This window comes from Carassius carassius, chromosome 40 (genome assembly GCF_963082965.1).
Source record: "Carassius carassius chromosome 40, fCarCar2.1, whole genome shotgun sequence".
Taxonomy (NCBI): domain Eukaryota; kingdom Metazoa; phylum Chordata; class Actinopteri; order Cypriniformes; family Cyprinidae; genus Carassius; species Carassius carassius.
In genome coordinates, this window is record NC_081794.1 from 13,310,881 (window position 1) to 13,333,256 (window position 22,376).

The 22,376-nt window shown below is 36.2% G+C and overlaps 2 protein-coding genes across 3 annotated transcripts in view; both read left to right on the plus strand.

Moving 5' to 3' along the window:
• Nucleotides 1-1,589: 1,589 nt before the first annotated feature.
• Nucleotides 1,590-2,410, plus strand: hbbe3 (hemoglobin beta embryonic-3). Its single transcript, XM_059532073.1, has 3 exons — nt 1,590-1,742; nt 1,891-2,113; nt 2,198-2,410. Exons 1-3 carry the CDS (start codon nt 1,651-1,653, stop codon nt 2,324-2,326), a joined length of 444 nt encoding a protein of 147 aa, XP_059388056.1. The 5' UTR covers nt 1,590-1,650; the 3' UTR covers nt 2,327-2,410.
• Nucleotides 2,411-21,286: 18,876 nt separating this feature from the next.
• The window catches only part of LOC132122146 (inactive rhomboid protein 1-like), a 43,497-nt gene continuing 42,407 nt past the window's right edge, over nt 21,287-22,376 (plus strand). For both annotated transcript variants that reach the window (XM_059532078.1, XM_059532079.1), the window contains exon 1: nt 21,287-21,492. The gene's annotated coding sequence lies outside the window, so the exon portion shown is untranslated. The remainder of the gene's footprint in view (nt 21,493-22,376) is intronic.

Consider the following 22,376-nt stretch of genomic DNA (forward strand, 5'->3'; position numbering starts at 1 on the left):
GGATACATGGAGCTGTAACACTACAAGTTTGACTGATCAGAAAGGAGCTGTGGTCATCAATATCATACACTCCCATCTTCTTTTTGAGCACACAGGACAAACTGCATGTGGTTGTGAGCAAATTTGTAGATTTTATGACCACAGAAAAAAAATACAGGTTTTCAGCTAAGAAAACATATCCTTGAGTTGTAGATATAATTATTTAACTTGTATGACCTGAGTAGCTGTTTCTCAGATTAATCTGTTGATTTGCATTTACGCTTACTTCAAAGCCTGCTAAGACAGTTTGCTGTTATGGCTGTTTGAGTTGGGGATAGTTTTAACAGTATAGGCCTATGAAAAATGTTACAACCAACCCATATATTATTCCAATGAGTCCTGTTATCGATTCCATATAGGCTACTCTGTTGAGGCAAAGTCACATGAGTTTTCTTGTTGCATATCAAAATTTATGCACATGGATCCCAACAGATAAAATAAAGATCTTCCTAAATTGAACGCACAAGTTTTTTATGCACATTATAAGAATTTATGCACATATTGATGGTTCCATCCAGCATTTTTGTGTTATATCTCAAAATTCACATCAAAACAGGTGGATCATGGTGACTGAACCCTTTTGTGACAGGAATAGAGAGCACTTAAACGCACACAAATAAGCGCGGTTGTTTTGCGCTATATTTCAAGTTTTAAAAAGTACAATGTTGTTGTTGTTATTTTAGGTTTAAATGTTTCATGTTATTCACGATCAGGACTGTTTTTATCTTTGTTCTTCAGATATGTTTATGCAAAAATTAGATAGTGTGGATGTTATTTCAGCAAATTACTTCTCATCATTAAATTTATGCACAGACATAGGCTATGATATCCCTAGCTACTGTTACAACTCACCCAGTGGTAGATTTACAACATAATTCTTTATATTTGACAATAACTCACGATTATGCAGTACACATCCAAGTGAGTTCTAATTTGAGTCTAGACAAATGTGTTTAGCCTGTATCGAAATTTGTTACTGATGCTGAAACAAAAAGTATTACAACCATCCTCGGTCTCCCCTATTATGAGAACATTTGTTCTTGTTGAGAGACATTAGGCTACCTCAAATTGGTACTTGTTTTAATGATTTAAAAGGTTAGGCTATTTCACTGGTTTTAAAGGTTTGGGTTTCAAATCACTTCTGTGAGAAGATTTCGATTTTTGTTTTGTAATTTCCTCAGTTTAAGTCAAGAACTCAGAAAAAAAACACATAAAAAAATCGAAACAGTTTATCTGTTTAGGCCTATAATGTGAAATTAAAAAAATTCACATGAGACCACTTATGGATATCTCTAAGAAAATAGCCTTTTATTGTTACCATTATAGCCCTATAATTTGCAGCCTACGAACGAACTCAATTCAATCTATTCAAGACAAATAAATAAACAAGAAAGCTAAGTAAAAGAACCACGCTCTATGATACACTATCATAGCTATGCTACTATAAACTTAATTTAAACGGACTATGGAGTTTATCGAGCCTGGGGTTTATCGGTCAGCTGCCGCCTTTTTCTCCGCATTATCGGCAAAACACATCTGTCCGAAATACATGGGCGGCGGTCTAGAAGGGTCTATTTAAGCCTATGTCCAGTTGTAAAGCCACAAGTCACGATGGTTCAGTGGAAAGCTGAGGAACGCGCTGCGATACAGGCTGTATTCGCCAAACTCGACTACGAGTCGGTGGGCCGCGAGACCTTGACGAGGTATGCTACTCTTATTTCTGGCCTGTTCATTGTTCGATAACCTATATTTTATTGTGTCTATTTCTTCAGAGCATGTGCATGTAATCAGCCATTAGCTTGTTTCAATTAAGGCCTTATATTTTTCTTGTATTAATTATCTGGTCTCAAGGCTCTTGGTGGTCTACCCTTGGACTCGGCGGTACTTTGGTGGGTTTGGAAACCTGTTCAACTCCGAGGCAATCATGGCTAACCCAAAGGTCGCAGCGCACGGGGTTGTAGTGCTCCAAGGTCTGGAGATGGCTCTTAAAAACATGGATGATATCAAGAACACCTACACTTCCCTTAGCGAGCTTCACTCAGAGAAACTGCAAGTCGACCCGGGCAATTTCCAGGTTTGAGTCTCAGAGCAGTAGCCAAGCTATGAAGTTGCTGATTATGTGTGAGCTGTGCTTTACTTTTCTCAACTTCTCTTCCAGCTCTTGGGTGACTGCCTGACCGTGGTGATCGCTACTCGCATGAGGACTGAGTTCACCCCAGACATCCAAGCTGCGTGGCAGAAGTTCCTGGCTGTTGTTGTGTCAGCTCTGAGAAAGCAGTATAATTGATTCATCGACTGAATGATGAAAATATGTAGCCTACTATTGTGTAATTCACCAAACAAATAAATAAAAAATAATTTATTGACACGATTTCGTTGTCCATTGAGTTGTCTTATCAAAAGGGCTTACACAATGAATCTCACATATAGTATGATACAACTTCAAAAGTGTTTTTTGAAACTCACAGGAATGTTGCACATTTTCTGGTAGGGCCCTATAGCTAAAAGGCCAGTAGCCTATTTGATATGATTTCTTTATCGTACTGATATGATTTCCACTGCCGGCCTCCCTCCCTCTTTTTTTTTTTTTTTACACGCTTGACAAGACGAAATATGCAGAACTGATGAAAACTTAATGTCCAAACTTCCTTCAATAAAGATCCAAAATGCTTTATTATAAACATTCATTTAGGACTTATCAAAAACGTATTTAGGTCTAAATTGATTATATTTGTATTTAAATTGCGTATTTTCATTCATTTGGATAAGGCACATTTTTCACAAACTAACGTAATGCATTTTTGGCAGTCAAATCAAACCTATAGGAAACATATAAGGGTTAAAATTTTCTGCACTCAAAAAAGATAGTTTTTACTATTATTTAATTCATTTTTATTATTAACTGTTTCCGTTTATTCGATTCCATTTAGCCTAAATAATTAGGCTAATTATTTTTATGATTTTATGCATAATGCTTCAAATTGTTTCAATGTTTGAGTAGCAATGGAACAAGCAAATCAATTAGTTAAACAAATACGATTTATTGATGATAAATATATAAACCTGCGCATATAAAACATTTCGTCTGTTAGTAGGCTAATGTTACAGAAATTCTACTTGTTTCTTTTCTATTTAATTTAATATAGGCCTAAGGTACTATGTTATCCACAGGTAATGACAGGTCTATATAAATGTTTTCAGCACAAAGGAGAGCGTCAAATTTCCTTTGGACTTCGGCCAAGATTTCAGCACTTATGTCTGGATAGCAGCACACCCACATCAAACATCAATACTGTTTATTAGTCAGTTTCAACTCAACAACGATAAATCAGATTGCACTGACTGGATCACAGTAGAAATCACACACTCTCTCACACACACACACACACACACAAACACACACACTCTCTCTCATATACACACACACACACAAACACACACACACACACACACACACACACACACACACACAGAGAGAGAGCTAACTATGTTCAATTGATTTTTAATTGGTTAGTCCATTACATTCAGACAAACAACAAGGACATACATAACCATGTATTAGGCTATTTTGTATAAGAGTTCTCAGAACCACCCAATTTGGAGGGTCCTTCATAGGAACTTTTCGGCCAAAACAGCTGAGAATGCCGAAAGAAACATGGCAGGCTAACGTCACGAGGATGCAATGATTGAAAAGCTGGAGAAAAAAAAGTGAGAAATTTACGTAAGCGAGCTAAGGGAAACTTCGCACAGTAGATTTGTACTGTATCAGTTAAGTGGACAGATAGACTACACGAACACCTTGAAGTTTGTAGGATGTATTCGCAGTTGATAGACATGAAATCTGCTTAGTGGTGCCAACGTAGTACGTGTGCTTATGTTCCTCGCGCCCTCGGCTAAAGCCTGGACGATTTTCTTCCCGTGACAGAAACAACAAAGCAAAGAACAAAGGAGAAAATCAAGGTCAGCAAGAGGCAGACGGCGCGAGACCCCCACAGTCTTTCCTCCCACTCTGCTGCTTGCGTCATCACTCATGGGAAAGTGCCATCAATCATTGTACACTTTTGATATTCAGAGTTTCAGAAAACTGACCGGCGAACTATCAAGGACCCACCAAAGAGTAAGTCAGACCAAGTTTTGTATAGGCTAATTTAAAGAAAAGCAATATCCCAGCATGTTTAACAGTCTGTAAAAATATTTTGTTTTATAGCCTGTATCGGTCTTGATCTAAGACAACATCTTAAAAGAGCCTAAGATCCAGTTTCTTCTGCCATTGGAAGCATTTTGTCCCATATCTGTACAATCAACTCTTTTTCGGTGTTCGAATTCGAAAGCATTATAAGACTGCATGCGTGGCACAAGTAAGATACCGTATATTTATATCCTAGGCTATCTAAACACAGGTGAATAAATATAAATTGAGTTTCTAAACAACGCGAATAATTAGTTGGGATCGGCAGCTTTGCCATAGGATGTAGGCCTATTTTCGATCACATAATTAACCACAAGCTCTGCCTATCTAGACTTAATAAATAAGAGAAGTTAGCAGAAATGTAGTTCCCTGCGGTGTGCGGTCAATGTCGTCATCTCACCGGCCAGCGAGAGGAAGCTTGATCACGTGACGGGTGATGTTGCGCAATGTTAAGATGATCAAGAGTTAATGTAAGATTATAACTCCGGAAGACCTAAACCATTTATTAATGATTACTAGATCAGCAACTAATGAACATTCTATATGTTTTATAGATTAAGTAATAAATACATTGTTATCAGTTAAATGTACCAAAATAGCCTATACCCTAACATTATATTAACTAATGATGTAGATTCAACAAGTAAAGTCATAACATAATAATATATTTGCAAATCATTAGCTAATGACTAATTAAAGCAGACGAGTTGAAATGCATGCCTTCAACCATTGTGGTAATTAAAACATGGATTTACACTATTAGATAATATAATATGATATTGGGAATTAATACATTTTGACACATTTAACTAATAACCATTTATTGATTACTTAATCTATGAATCATATCGAATGTTCATTTGTTGCTGATGCAGTAATTATTAATCAATCGTTTAGTTCTTCATGAGTTATATATTATAAACCATACCATATTGTAAAGTGTTACCGCTTTTATTTTGAAGCCCCACTCTTTTAATATTTTACATATTGTGCTATAAACACTAAGTTAGCAAATATTTTTAGGCCTATTTTTTCCTATAATAACACATTGGCTGATGCGTCATCATCTTGCACATGTTTAATTTATATCAAAACAGATTACAGATTAAAAATAAATCCACATTGTTCTTAAGGGGTGCATCGTGTTAAATATTAGATGTATGTTGGTAACATTAATTTGATATTTACATTTAAACCTATTAATAAGGGCTATTTATGCAATTTACATGTACAATATGCAAATGTCTCTATAGTTGCACATGTATTGATAGCAATTTACTGTTTCTTTTTTATTCTACTATCATTAGCACAGTAAACTATTTCTATAAAAATATCATTGCACTACTTTTATTTTGCATATAATACATTGTTTAACAATACTTTTGCACACTCATCCAGCTGTATTTATTACCACTGTTCTCACGTTGCTGCTGTTCATAATGTACATACAATCCCTACATTGTATTCCTATTTATATTATGTATATACTGTGCTCAATACTGTATATAGCAACTCCACTGTACATTCTGTATATCATAGCTTCACTTACTCTGCACTTTTATGTATATAAAACACTATATTCTTGCACTTCTGGTTAGATGCTAACTGCATTTCGTTAGCTCTGTACTTGTACTCTGCATAATGACAATAAAGTTGAATCTAATCTAATCTAATCTAATTACCAATCATACTCCACATATTAAATAATAGTTTTCAAAAGAATTGCATGGAGCATCTGCTTTCTTTGTTGTCATTTTACCACACATAATGCCAAATGTGGCTCAAATGCAGCAAGAAAACAACAGCAAAACAATAAAGCTGTGAATTGCTAACGCATTTATGATGTTAAATTACATTGACTCTAATTTTTAATGGCTATGAGAGCATGCACTTCTGTGATAGGGAGGAGTCAAGGCCCTGGGTCTGATAAACCCTCATGGCTGTTCATATCAGTGGCTCAAGCTGGAGGCTGAAAGGGTGGAAGCTGAAGAGCAGTATAATCACCCGTCTCACTCCTGCCCTGCCCTCCTGCCGGCCCGGACCGGACTGTGGCAGCACACATGACTCAGCTAAACTGAACGACTACATCTTTAATAGAATCAACATTCTTTTACATTTTGTGGAATGTGCAGTTATGACAGGTACACGATTGTGCTCAGGTCTATTCTTGGTTCTCTGTGTGGGAGTTTTTGTTAAGTTGATGCAGGGTTAAAGCTTCATTGCCTATTATATTTTCTTCTAATAATTATATATATATGTGTTTTGTTATTTTATATTATAATTTATTCTGTGTTTATCATTGTAATTATTAAAAAAAAAAAACATGCTTCCAACCCTTTATGTGTTCACAGTTTTATGCTTTGTTCAATTTTGTGTCTGTTTCTATCTGGAAACAGCTCCAACCTCATAGCCTTTAGTGACATATCATTATTATTATGTAGTATATGATAATGTTATTACTAAATATTTTGTCAAATAAACACAAATTGACAAAAGGGTCTTGTCACTTTAAAAAAAAAAAATCACTTTATGTACCAATTTGCACTTTATTTGCTTGATTATAAGAGATTAAATAAGTATTGCCATAAAGAGAGAAAATAGCATATTCACCTGTAATACATCCCCAAGTGCAGTAACAGAACAACAACGGATGTTTATGAAAAAATCATTAGTAGGAAATGATGAGGTTGACAGACAAACCGAAAACTAAAATACAAAAAACAGCTCTGCAGATGTTTTGCTATGATCGGAAAACACTGTACCCTGGATAACCTTGTGTCCTTAAAAGACTTTCTCAAATGAATGAGTATTCCTTTTATGCCATATCACATACAGTACACCACCAATCAGTCATTTAAAAATAAAATAAAAAATACTTTTATTTAACACGTGTGCATTAAATTGATCAAACAACATTATGCTTAAAATAAATGTTTGTTTCTATACCATCAAGAATTATCAAGAATCCTGAAAATAAATGTCAGTTTCCACAAAAAGCACAATTGTTTTTAGAAAAGTTTTCCTGAGCACCAGATCAGCATATTAGGATGATTTCTGAAGAATAATGTAACATGAAGACTGGAGTAATGGCTGCTGAAAACTCAGTTTTACCATCACAGGAATATTAGGCAATATTGGTAAGCATGAGAGATTCCTTTCAGAAAAAAAAAATACAATTTTGAATGGTATTGCAATTGTCTGATACCATATTTTGCTTAAATTCAAATGCCTGCCTACCAACTTTTAAAAACAATTAGTTGTTGAGCTTGCTGACCACTAGATGGCAACAGCACACCGAAAGCAATACTGTACATACAAGTGAATTAGGAAAAATTGCATTTGTATGGCACATATATGAACCAATTTGTTAAAAGCTCTGTTTTCCAAACTGTTGCAATGAATAGCACAATATACATATATTACAACGCATCTAGGCTACTGAATCGTTTTGCATAGGTGAAGAAAATTAATTTTGAAGAAGTGCCAGTTTTCCTAAAAAAGAAACCTATGGTTAGCCAAAGACGGAACTGCCTGTCATCACTTCACAAGACACAAAATACAGCAAACAGGATTACAGATTAATTTATTTTTAACTTTAATCGTATTGATGTGTTGTTTGCTTGAGCACTCACTGGTAGATCACACATGCCACCCACACTTTCTAGTCTCATCCTGCCAAATACACAAACGTGTTATATTGTGACTGGTTGGCACACCAATATTGTAACTGCCGTTTACATTAGATTAACATTTTTAGGAAGCCTATAAGTTCTTATGAGGGCTGTAATAATGGTGAAAAGAGAGATAAAAGGACTGTGAAACATCAAATAACTCAACTTAATCTTGATTGTTCTGCACATGAAACAAAATATTTGAGTGGTACTTTGAAATCTTGCCAAATAAAAGCCATCAATTCATGGCTATATATTTGCTCACCTCTTAGGCCCATGTCATGTCTCCTCATCCTTTGAATGCCCCCATGAGGGCCTTTAAACATCCATCATTCCATGACAGTTAATCCTCCTTCCCAGGAAAAAAAAGTCTCAAGTGTTTAAACAGTGCCACAGACAGCCATTGTGGTGTGGAGCTCTATGAACTAGACGAAGTGACTAGCAACACGGGCACTATCTTCTTTAATAAATTAGAAGCTGTTGCCTCCATCAAATTGAAAAAGGTTAGAGAAAAACTTACTGTGCAGTAATACCCATTCTCTCAAGAAAGGAACTCTTAGTCTGGAGCGCGAATAGAGAAAAACTAATTTGGAAGTTTTTGAAATTGTGTGGAAAAACAGTATGTCCAGCTAAAAACAGGCTCTAAAAGTTGGCAGGGCTGAGCATATCCACAGACTCATTGAAAAAAACCAAAACAATCCAATGTTTTTATATAGCACAGTGGCTAGATTAACAAATAACCAGATGACACCCGATCTAAAAATTCCCTCAATTTAATAATAATGACTTTATGAATTTCTTCAATGATAAAATAGATAACAGCAGAAATACAATAATAAATGTAGATTCTTTAGCGTCTAATACTTCAGCTTCATCCATCACACCCAAATTTACACTGCAGAGCTTTACAGCTATATGACAAGAAGAGCTAAATAAACTTATCACTGCATCTAAACCAACAACAGCCTGTTAGATACTGTACCCACTAATATACTGAAAGAGTTGTTACCTGTAGCAGAAGAACCGCTTCTCAATATTATTAACTTTAGGGCATGCCCCAAAACCATTCAAACTGGTGGTTATTAAGCCTCTTATTAAGAAACCACAACTACTGGTAGATCCTAGTGAACTGTCAAATCACCGACCCATCAAATATTCTGTTTATGTCTAAAATTTAGGAAAAGTTGTGTCTGCTCAATTGCACTTCTTCCTGAAAAAAAGAAAAGATCTCTATGAAGAAGGCCCAACCATAGCAAAGAAAATGCACTTAATGATAAAAATTACAAATGACTTGTTTCTTGCTTCAGATCAAGGCTGCATCTCATTGCTAGTTTTACTTGATCTTAGAGCTGGGTTTGACACTGTAGATCATGACATACTCATAGATTGTTTACAAAACTATAAAGGTATTCAAGGGCAGGCTTTAAGATGGTTTAGATCCTAACTTTCTGATTAATACCACTTTGTTTATTTAAATTGGGAGTCATCTCAATTATCACCGGTAAAATATGGAGTGCCACAAGGATCTGTCCTAGGTCTTCTGCTATTTTCAACATGTTGCCCTTTGGTAATATTATTAGAACATACAGGATTAGTTTCCACTGTTATACTGATGATACTCAATTATATATCTCAACGAGACCAGATGAAAAATGTAAAAGATTGGATGACCAAAACTTTTCTCCTATTAAATTTGGATAATATTACTTATTGGGCCAAAAAACAGTACACAGAATCTTGTAGACTACAATTTGCAACTAGACGGATGTACTGTTCCTTAACTGTCAAAAATCTGGGTATTATATTAGACAGCAACTTGTCTTTTGAAAATCATATTTCCCATGTTACAAACAGCATTCTTCCATCTTAGAAACATTGCCAAGCTATGAAACATGTTACCTGTTTCTGATGCAGAAAAGCTAGTTCATGCATTCGTGACCTCTAGACTGGACTATTGTATTGCACTGCTAGCAGGTCAAGAAAATATGATCATATTACCTCAATTTTATAGTCTCTGCACTGGCAACCTACTGTATTAAGGTCCAGATTAGTTACTTATAAAATATTATTACTCTCATATAAGGCCCTTAATGGTTTAGCTCCTGCGTACCTAACTAGTCTTCTACCATGCTACAACCCATCATGCTCCCTAAGGTCGCAGAACTCTGGACTTCTGGTAGTATCTAGGATAGCAAAGTCCACTAAAAGAGGGTAAAGCTTGTTTGCATTTGGCTCCCAAACCTTGGAATACCCTTCCTGATAATGTTCGGGGTTCAGACACACTCTCTCTGTTTAAATCTAGATTAAAAACATCTCTTTAGCCGAGCATTCAAATAATGCATCTCATAATCTTGTACTGCAGTTATATCTGATCAGATGTTCATTATTATTCTTTAGATTGGGTTTAACAAATTAATTGTACTTGGTTGGAACAGCAGCTACAGTAATTATGTCTCTATTTGTTTCTCTGTTTTGCCATGGGATTTACATTACCAGTGGTTACCAGTTACCAGTGGTAACTAGGATTTACACAAGCTACAGTCTGGATCCAGAACACCTGAGAAGAGATGATGCTAACCCCTCAAAGGGCCTCAGATGATGACCAAACCTGAAACAATACAGAACTAACAAATTTTGCTATAGGTTTGGTTGCGTTATATAATAATTGCTGTTAATAGTGTTCATCGTCCGTTTGATTACGTCTTTAATAGATTTTTCCATACATTTCTGCCATATGCACATAAACTGAAAGTCACCACTGATAAGCTACTACTAAATATAGTAGAAACTTAGTTTTCTGTAAAGTTGCTTTGCAACGATTTGTTTAGTAAAAAGTGCTATAGAAATAAACTTGAATTGAATTGAATTGAGCTATATATTGTTACGAATGTACACACAAACAGAGAGATCCAATCGCAGTATTTAATGTGGAATCCAAACATCAAATCCAAAAACTGGCAAGAGGTCATAACAACAAAATCAGTCCAAAAACAAGAAACATGAAAAACACAAGGGAACACGAGAAAGCCAGGTGACGGAAAAAAAAGACTACATGAAACAGATAGAGGCAGGCTGGTTTATATGGATAGGTGAAACGATGAAAGTAGAGACAGCTGAGTGAAAATGAACAGGTGTGCAATTAACAGTGATGAATGGGACAAAGGCTTGTGGGAAATGTAGTGCCTGCAGTGGGGTGACTATGGGGAAGTGAGACCACTAGTGGACACCCAGGGAAACACAGACCAGACACTGTGACATATATACTGTACACTGCCTTTCAATTAGTTTATTTTCAGACAAATGCTTTTCTGTAGAACTTTCTATTCATAAAAGAATCCCTAAAGCATATCACCACTTCCCAAAAAATATTAAGCAACATTTTTAAGCTGTGCAATAAGAAATGTTCTTGAGCACCAAATCAGTATATTAAAACAATTTCTGAATGATTATAAACTTACATTAGAACACAAAACAGTTAGTTTAAAATAGCATATTATATTTTATATTTTATTGGGATTTTTTTATTTATCATGAAATCCTGACATATATGCAATATGAATCAAATATAGGATCAAATACTGTCTATTTGTATCCAAAGATTTAAAACATTTACTCTGGAGTTTTCCTTCTCATAGTTGCACTTGATCTTTGCATTCAGAAAGTTCAGTGTTCAATGAAAAACCATTTGCTCTTAGCTACACAAAAGAGAGGAGGCTTTTGAATTCCCAGCACGTATTGGAGAGTCAACCCAGAAACTTAGAAGCTAAAAGGAAGGTAAAAAACTTCCCCTTTTCCATGAGAAAGCTTAATTGCAAACTTCTGAGGCACAAGTGAACTTTACAATGGTCAAATTAAGCCCTCCAGGCTGGCAAGTGTACAAAAAAGAGTGTTCCTACATACGCTGAATTGCTGTAATTCCTACAAATGTATTCCATTATACTTATTTATCATGTTTTAGATAGTAATAGCATAATAGAGATATATGCAGATTATGATTTGTTAGCTAAAGTATGATGATGCATCGCTTTAATTCAGGTTCGATTGTATTTTGTGTACACATACTCTTATCCTCATGCTCCAGACTGTCTAAAATGATGAGGAATGACCTCAGCAATAAATACTGTAAGTCACCAGGGATGTGGAACATCTCCCTTGAACAGTATGTCAATGTATAGTTAGAGACAGATTTACTGTCTGCATTGCTATTTAGATAAAAACATCAGCAGCAGCCCTGTCTCTCTCAAACCGGTGGAAAGAGAAAGAGCTCTTGTTTCTGTCTGTGAAAGGGCAGTGATTTACAGGAGATCCTCCTACTTTTGCTTTCAGTTGCAAATGAGTAATTGAATAATTAAGTGACTCACATGCTACTAACAGGAACCAATCCGCAGTTCCTTTTTATATTGTATTTTTTTTACAAAACCATAAAGCTACGTTGTTGGAAACAAGCAGGTCTCACAGTCAGGTTCTCTGAGGGAGTATGGACATGTCATCAGGTGGAGTACTACTGTAAACTAGTACTCCCTTCTGGCCCCAATAATATAGAAGGCCAAAGGGGAGCACAAGAGAGAAGAAGTAAAACTTCCAGTGCTCCTGTGAACAGCTGCCAGCTATGCTTACTGCTCTGGGCTTCTGCAGGAGAACAGGAACCTTTGAAGTGGTCATGGCATGTACAGTAGTTGATCAACATGCAGTGTTAAGAAGTTGTAGAGAAGAAGTACTAGAGAGTGAAAAACTAAGGTTCTTAGAGTGGTCTGCTCTCTAAACTAATTATAATCCAATTTAAGATACCACATAATTGAGAGAAGAGTTTGAAAGTATCAGTGATTCAGCTGTAGGAATGAAGCCGCAAAATTTATATTTAAGCATTGTGAGTGTAATATTTTTTTCACAACAGTTCAGTAAAAATTAAGTTATTTAACAACTTATATTTTAGATACAACATTGGCTATTTATTTATCTGTTTTTGCTTTGCCGGTGAAAACTGTCCCAAACAAACAATTCAGAGACACATACTGGCATCTTATTTTTCTGACATATGAATATCAAGTCATGAAATTTGCATACCACAGGTAGGTCTGATAGGTCTTTCACAAGCAATCACATCATTCACAAGCTGATTGGCCTTTGCTGATTCTGCAGCCAATGAGATTGCTTGCTCAATATCTAAAGAGTATGTTCAGTGCAGAGTTCCTCTGAAACCTTCTACCTCCCACAGCTCCACTTGTCAAGAACTGCTAAGGGATTTATGTACAGAGCCCCTAAAGGGAAATGGTGGTGAAAAAAAAACACTGGGATGAGAGGAAAAAATATTTCTCAAATGTTTTGCCTTCTCCTGCAAAACATTTGCATTCCCTCGCAAAGCAAATGTAATATTTTACATACACTATATGACATATGACATAGCCTATACACTATGTCCCAAAACTGCGCCTTGAACTAAGCGCTGACTGTATTTCCAAGTTCCAAGTTCAAAATAAAACTCTATGAACCACTCCATTGTGAATATACATAGTTATATGAACCCTGCAAGCTGTAAAGTAAACAGCAAGTGTTTGTCCGAACTCAACTGGTTTGGCAAAAGAATGCAAAAGTTTTGTGAAGGGAGACAAATACCAAAGGCAAAAAATTGGACAAAAGAATGACAACATGGCAAATTGTAATGTTGACTGACTTGGTTGTGGGTTTGAATCCATGTGCAGAGTTTTATTAAGCACAACAGCACAAACAGAGGCAAATGGAGAGCAGATATCGTGGTCAATAAGCAGGCAAAGGGTCGTAAACAATAGCGTCAATCCAGATAGCAAACAAATCCAAATCAGCAATCCTAAAGACAAGGTCAAAGGCAGGCAAAAGACATACACAAGCAAACAATCCGTGACTATGAAAAACGCTTGGTAGAGACCGGGTAAACTGGCAATACTTCGTAACATTATGCACAAACAACATGGCTTATAACAGGTGTAGACAGGAAGTGATGAGAGAAGAAGCGACAGTGTTCAGTATTCGGGAGACGGCTCCCTCTGGCAGTTGGATGAATGAATGGTGGATGCAGATGTTACACAAATGTAGTACGTATATGTAGTACGTATATATATATATATATATATATATATATATATATATATATATATATATATATATATGTGTGTGTGTGTGTGTGTGTGTGCGTGCTTTACATTACATCATCACGCATAGGCTTGTGTGTTTCCATTATCTAATTTTTATAATCATTGGACGGATAATCATAACCAGACGCTGCACAGTGGATTACACCATCCACCAAAAGGAACCATAATGTCTGTGGAAACTAAAAGCTGGGATTTTACTCACAGGCTTGTGATGTCAGGATCGATCCGATGATACAGATCAAAGGAGTAAGAGCAAGAGCAGAAATTGCTCAAAATTTATTCCCTGGAAGGTGCAAGCTTTAACTATCAAAGGATGAAACCATGATGATTTTTTTTTATTGTTGTATGTTCATAACAAAATCAAGGTGTCTTCTGGCATACTTTTTGTGTGCTGAAAAATATAAATGTATGTTATTCTGTTTACAGCTTTACTGAAATTTTTGATGATGATTTAACAATACCACCTTATACCTAATATTATAAAATATTACATTATTAAGAGTATTTTGATTATGGGTCTTTGAGATCCAGGCATCCAGAGTCATGGGTAACAAAAGACAATGCCATGTGTACCTAAGGCTTCTGTAGTGACTATTCAATCATATGCATCGCACACAATTCACTATAAACAGTCTATGTGAAATTACAATGGCTACAAATGCCCTGTTCATGCATCTTAATAATATAATGTAGTGTTTAAAAGGAGCCTGTCATCAGCTGTGATTAACTCCAGGGATTCCCCTCACCTCAACATCCTAGTTCACAGGGTAAATGTCCCAGCATTAAATCCTGATAAACACTTCCTCTACTCAGCTTACACCAACTCTGAGTACCTTTAAATTGCCATAGGGATGATTCTGAAAACTCGAATGTTCTACAGTTTGCTGGTAACTCCATAGTTTGCTGTTTTTTTCTTCTTCATGACTATGATGGTCCACCAGGTAAAACAACACCAAGCCATTCTGGAATTCCCCAGTGATCTAAGACTTTTCCCCCTATCATGAGTTAGAATTGGTTACTTAAATTTAATTTAATCATTAATTAGTTAGACTTTATTGAAGAACTGTCTGCAGTTACGTTAGCTTCTGAAATAATTATTTACTTTTTTAGAATAAATGTAATGTGTTTTAGCACTCTGTAGTCATCCAAAAGCATCTCTGAACAGTTTATAGTCCCAAGTTAAGGAACTAGAGAGTAGATGGTTTATGAAACAACATATTGGCGCAGTAGTGTTTAGGTTGCCGGCTGTCTATATTTGCTGCTAATAAACAGAGTTTGTGGGGAGCTATGGAAACACTTACCCCTCTGACATGTAATTATTTCCATTCTCTTTTTGGTTTAGCCTGGAGAAATGGCACAGTAGAGCTTGCCAGTATTGGTTAGTGGGGATGCAGACAGAAACCACAAACACAACATTTAACCTCAAATCCTTAATACACTGTGGCATATGACTGACAATATAGAGGAACAGACTCAATGGCTTTTGTATAAACTTTCAAAATGTCACATAAAATTTGAAGCACATGTGACTGATATCAAGTTACACTTGGAAGACACTAGATATTTTCATACATCCTTATCTCCAGTGTGGTGTTGTTTTGAGTCAAGATGCTTAGCCTATAGCACTTAAAAAACTTTTAAAAAAATTCAGAATGTGCCTCTGATATCTAGGTTAAGATAATTGGTAAGATACACATTACTCAATTATAAGTAAGATTTACAAAATTTCATTTCAGTTCTGATTTTAATTTAAATCAAAATCATTTACGGTATACGGATGTGAGAATCGCTAGAAAAAAATGCTATATTTTCTCTCAGATGTTTAATTTGTAATGTTCGTTTTTCTAACATTGTCTTGCATTAGAGATATAAAAATAAAGCTTAAAATTTTTTAAAGTTGCTAATACTATTACATAAATTTCACTGATCAGTGATTCAGACTGATTCTATAGAAACTTTATTCAGCCATTGGATAAAAAGGTAACTATAACTTTTTATCTCACAAAATGTGGACTTTAAACTTGTAATTCAAATTATGAGATATAAACTCATATTTAACAGTAAATAAGTCAGAAATGTGCAATAAAATGTTTTTTATTTTGACAGTGTTTTTGTTGTAATATGTTCAGGCAAAATATTATTTATTTTGCTGTGGTGCAGAAGATTTTTCATAAGGGAACTGAAAGTGTTTTTGAGATACGAGTATGCATGAGTGTGAACCATAAAGCAAGAAAGCACCCAGGGTTCAGACAGGGTTAAATCTCAGGTCAGGACATAATGTCTTCCATATGCTGATAGAGCTAAGGACATGTATGCGCTCTCCTCTTTCTACCCGCATTCCTTCATCAACACAGAGCACTAAATCTCTGATAGCTCCCCCATGCAGGGATTGGTTCATTGCAAGGGCTATCCTATGATATCTGTGCCTTTTATCTGCTTCCTCTGAGTAGCAAATGTGCCCTTACGTGGAGCAGCATATATGATTTGTTCTGCTTTTAGTTGTAGGCTGATTTTGTTGCTTAAAGTCATATCAGTGTGTGGAATCAACACCTCATGACAAAAGTGTAAGGTTGAGTGGCAAGGAGCTGTGACAATCGCGACCCAGTGAAACACAGGGAGAGAGAGATCCAAGTGCAGGTATGTATTTATTAGGGTAATCCAAAACAAGCCAGGGTCAAAAACCAGAAAACAGTCCAAACAAAAAAACAAACAATGAAGGCACAGGAAGGGAACAGGAACCGGAACTCGGAAAGCGAGGAACTCGGGAGACGAGAAGACTGGGTACGACATAAAACGGAAGGTAAGGACTACATGAAGACAAACAGGAAAAGACGGGTAAATATAGGGAGGCTATTGACTAATAAGTGAAGACACCTGGTGCAATTAGCAGGAGTGCAATTACTGTGATTAAGGGACAAGGGTAGTGGGAATTGTAGTGCCTACGGTGAAGTGCCTAAGGGGAAGTGAGCCCACTAGTGGACACCCAGGGAAACAGAGACTAGACAGCGTGACAGGAGCAACTGCAGCACTCAAAAACAGAACAGAACAGAGCTCTCCATTGAGCTTTATAAGTGTGTATTACACACATGTACACGTATACACATATGCAAATATTTCATTAAAAAAGTATTTTAATTGTTTCTAGAAGCAATTTAAGGTAAATCCTCTTGTATTACATTTCTACTGATATCAATTATAAGTCATTTTTATTTTAGAATATCCAGTAAGAGCTCAGAAAGGATTTGTCAGTTAATGAATAAATGTAGAAATATAAATATAAGTCTAAAATGTGGAATTTCACCCCAAGGTAAGCATTGGAAAATCCCAGCCAGACGTTTGTCTATCCTGCAGGAGAAATGCTGTTCAATTTCAGGAAGGGGAAGAACATGCAGATCCAATCAACAAAGGGATCAGCACTGGTTCTTTAGGGACAATCCTATCGTCCTCTGTTTACTTTTGTTTCCTCTCATCAAATATGTCACACAGATGTTGTCTGTGCCAGGAGGAGTGTATACCTGTCTGAATTAAAGACAAGCACCACTGCCAGAAAAAATAAGAAGAAGAATAATATCCATTCAAATGTTCCGTCCAAGAAACACATGTTAAAATGTTCTAGCCAAACAGTGGCTCATCTACTATAATAAATCAGCATTATCCTGCATTGAACATATCCCTTGTTGTGTGCTAAAAGGGTGTGCAGAGCGATAAAAGGATGTTTTTTGTGATATATTTAACATCTCTCTCGGCCAGGCCAGTGTACCCACCTGTCTAAAAAGCTCCATTATTATCACACTCCCAAAAAAGTCCAATTCATTCTCATTGAACGACTATTGTCCAGTAGCCTTGACCCCCATTGACATGAAGTGTTTTGAGTGGCTAGTGATGAGTCATATCAGGTCTCGTCTCACAACAAATCTGGACCCCCTTCAGGTCGCGTATAGAGCGAACCACTCTTCTGAGGATGCAATCTCCACCCTGCTCCACCTCACACTGACACACCTGGAAGACAAGAACACCTATGCCAGGACTTCTTACTTATTGACTTCAGCTCAGCATTTAATGGAATCTTGCCTCAACAACTGGTGGAAAAGTTGTTGCTACTGGGTCTGGATTCAGGAGTATAGGTGGATTATGAACTTTCTGACAGCGAGAAGACAAACAGTTGGTAGAGTTGGTAGTTTTACATCTAAAACAATAACTGTGAGCACAGGTAAACCACAAGGGTGTGTTCTGAGTCCTTTATTGTTCACGCTGCTGACATACAGTACAGACCAAAAGATTGGACTCACCTTCTCATTCAAAGAGTTTTCTTTATTTTCATGACTATGAAAATTGTAGATTCACACTGAAGGCATCAAAACTATGAATTAACACATGTGGAATTATATACATAACAAAAAAGTGTGAAACAACTGAAAATATGTCATATTCTAGGTTCTTCAAAGTAACCACCTTTTGCTTTGATTACTGCTTTGCACACTCTTGGCATTCTCTTGATGAGCTTCAAGATGTAGTCACCTGAAATGGTCTTCCAACAGTCTTGAAGGAGTTCCCCGAGAGATGCTTAGCACTTGTTGGCCCTTTTGCCTTCTGTCTGCGGTCCAGCTCACCCCTAAACCATCTCGATTGGGTTCAGGTCCGGTGACTGTGCAGGTCAGGTCATCTGACGCAGCACCCCATCACTCTCCTTCTTGGTCAAATAGCCCTTGATGCCTTCAGTGTGACTCTACAATTTTCATAGTCATGAAAATAAAGAAAACTCTTTGAATGAGAAGGTGTGTCCAAACTTTTGGTCTGTACTGTATGACTGTACTGCCCGTTTTAATGGCCTGTCATCAAGTTTGCAGATGATACCATTGTTGTTGGCCTTGTTACCAATAATGATGAGTCGGCATACAGGAAAGAGGTGGAGAAACTCACAGCCCTCAATACCAACAAGACAAAGGAGATGGTCATAGACTTCAGAAGGGTAAGCCAACATCATCATATCCCTCTAACCAACAGCTCTGAGGTGGAGAGGGTCGGCAGCTGTACATTGGAGGAGAGACACAATCTCAGCTGGATTTTGAGAACAGTGGAGAAAATGATTGATGTCTCATTGCCCCAGATACAGGAAATCTATACAGAGCGCATTGTGCAGAGAGCTGGTGGCATCCTGAAGGACTGCACACATCCATTTTATGGATTGTTTACTTTGATGCTGTAAGGAAAAAGATACCATAGCATAAAAACTACAACAACACAACTTCAAAAACAGCTTTCTTCCTGCAGCAATCAGGCTGCTAAATTAGAGTTTGTGACTTTATTGTAGTTATTTTTTTTAAAGGGTCATAAGATGTGATTTCAAATTTTCCTTTCTCTTTGGAGTGTTACAAGCTCTTGGTGCATAAAGAAGATCTGTAATGTTGCAAAGACTAAGGTCTCAAATCCAAAGAGTATTTGCAAAATGACGCCCAAATGTTTGTGTGTATCTAGTTGTAAGCAAAAGCACGTTATTTGGCCTTCCGAAAATAGATGCATTTAGGAATCATTAAGATTACTTACAATAGAACAGCAACGCATTTTATGGATGGCCGTGTTGTGAACCTAGGAGAGGAGGTAATTCTGACTTGGCTATGACAATTTGGCGCTTTTGAATCAGCTACTGTAAGTATGTTTTGTTATTAGTTTAAGTATTTGCTATTGAATGTTAAAATGCAAACTTTTGTGTGACAGATTTATCTATCTATCTATCTATCTATCTATCTATCTATCTATCTATCTATCTATCTATCTATCTATCTATCTATCTATCTATCTATCTATCTATCTATCTGTCTATCTATCCGTCTGTCTATCTATCCGTCTGTCTGTCTATCTATCTATCTATCTATCTATCTATCTATCTATCTATCTATCTATCTATCTATCTATCTATCTATCTATCTATCTATCTATCTATCTATCTATCTATCTATCTATATTCTGAATGTGTGCTAATTCCTGCTGAATAGTAAGTCTTCTCTTTGATTTTCACTATTAACCTCTAATTTGGTAAATTTTCTATGTGGCAATCCTGTTTTGGTTGCCATTGTGTCCAAATTCAACAATGAATACACTGAGCTGGGTCTCCATTCTGAAAGAAATCATAGTAACTTTGAATTAAACAGCCTAACTGGATCCACAGATGGGAGATCACATTTTACATCTCATTACAGTGACATTTAGTCTATGGCGGCACAATAACACTGACGCAAGAAGCTGTCTGTTTGAAGTACTTCAGTTTCCCTCATGTGCAACTACATGAGCTATGATTACTATCTTATTCTTTCCACATAATAAGGCAAATGGAAAAATGTGACCAACAGATATCAGTAGAGTGTGAAAGTCATATACATAACAGCACAATTATTTCTATATGGCTGATATAACACACTGTATATCCAGAATGTTGGCTAATATATCAAGCTTATGAATGCTATTAATAGATTATTTCTGTGGTACCACAGGTATATTAAGTGCAAGTTGAAGACTAAACTTTAAGAATATATGGGCAAGAATACATGGAAAAAGTGTAGCTGATGAGTTTGTGGTCCTAAAACCTACAAGACAATTTTAGCTGAGGGTTTCCCCCTGAGCAGTTTTGGATGAATTTATGTAAAAAAAAAATAGAAATATCATCAGGTAAAGTTATACTTGATGTTTCACATTTATGTACATACATTATACAATTAAAATGTAAATTTTGATTTCTGAAACAGGTTACTAAGTAGTTATAAAACTGGAACTGCAACAGAGATATAAGTCACAGTCACAGTGGCTTCAGAATCCACGTTTGACTTTTGATTATTTATCATTTATTATGTAGAACAAAGGCTCATCAAGTAATGTTAATCAAAGACCTTATTTTTCTCTTAAACCAAACATATGCTAAAAACCCCCTGGAAAATATTGTGGTTACATTTTATGAGCAGATTTTATGACGAGTGCATCATGAGGAAAATATATCCTAAAATATAGGGATGTATTTTAATTTTATCTCAAGGAAATAATGTTTGTTCTAACGTTGTACTTCTTGTTGCCATAAATGACGCACAACAGCGGTTTCTGCATCCTTTTGCGGTGAAGCCGTGAAGAAGCAGTTCGCTTTTGTTTTACGCCCATGAGCGGCGCTGATTGGTTAGTGACATCTGCATGTCTCTGTAGTCTCCGCCCACTCTTTCTCTTTCAGCGCGTGTGGGCGTATTCTACAGCTCGAAACTGAACTACAGACGTCAGTGTGGGAATTTACGGGGCGAGCAGAATGGTTTTCATCTGCAGCGTTGTTGCAGCCTTTGAATTTAGGATTTGACTATATAAAATCACATTGCTTCCGTACTGTTTAGTTATGCTTTGACATTACATATCCTCTGCGAAGAAGGTGCATCACACTAAACGCCGGTTAATGAACAAACCCTGCTGCTAAAATCTGAAAGTCCATCAGAAGGTATGGTTTTATTTCACTGAGTGTCTTTACGTCAGTTGGTTTAAAGTTGCACCCATAGTAACAAATGGAGCATCTTTGCTGTTTGAGACTAAGATGTGTGTCAACTCACGTGCAGCTGAATGCATGCCAAATACATTTAATAGAGACAGCATATTGTGCATGTTGCGTTATGCAGCTATTGGAAATACCACATTAATTTTCTGAAATTATGGCTGTTTTAAAAACTTGAGCTTTCTACCTAGACGTGTGTGCTGACTGAAAAATATGCTGTTATGTCCAAAAAGATATCTAGATAGGCAGCTCACGTTTTTGGAGACAGCCCATAAATATGTGCTTGTGTAAAATGGTTTTGCAGAGCGATTGCATGCATCTGTAATCTGGCTGCATGATAATCTGCAGCTGGTGGATTAAGTGCTACGAGCGTCACTGCTTTAGTCATTTTAATGGACATGGATTCTCCTCAGTCAGGGGCTTTTCTTCATGTTCCAGAAGAATTGACTACAGAATATGTCAACCAATATGAACAATGTTTTATATTTTACACTGTATTGTGCCATCTGTTATGATCTCAAAACAAAAATATTGCCCATATATATCAGGCTGGGTCAAGCTGTCACATATTTTAAACGTTATAATGTTAAATGATTTTGTTGCCAAAACAATTTATTTATTTATTTATTTATTTTTACAAAATTGCTGTTTCATTAAATTTGTGTTTATTAATAATAATAATAATAATATGCATATATATATATATATATATATATATATATATATATATATATATATATATATATATATATATATTACAGACCAAAAGTTTGGAAACATTACTATTTTTTATGTTTTTGAAAGAAGTTTCTTCTGCTCATCAAGCCTGCATT

What these genes read in the sequence shown, in the direction of transcription:
- hbbe3 (XM_059532073.1), top strand. Translation starts at nt 1,651, where the DNA reads ATGGTTCAGTGGAAAGCTGAGGAACGCGCTGCGATACAGGCTGTATTC. An exon ending in GGCCGCGAGACCTTGACGAG is followed by an intron (nt 1,743 to 1,890) that starts GTATGCTACTCT and finishes TCTGGTCTCAAG; the next exon opens with GCTCTTGGTGGTCTACCCTT. An exon ending in TCGACCCGGGCAATTTCCAG is followed by an intron (nt 2,114 to 2,197) that starts GTTTGAGTCTCA and finishes CTTCTCTTCCAG; the next exon opens with CTCTTGGGTGACTGCCTGAC.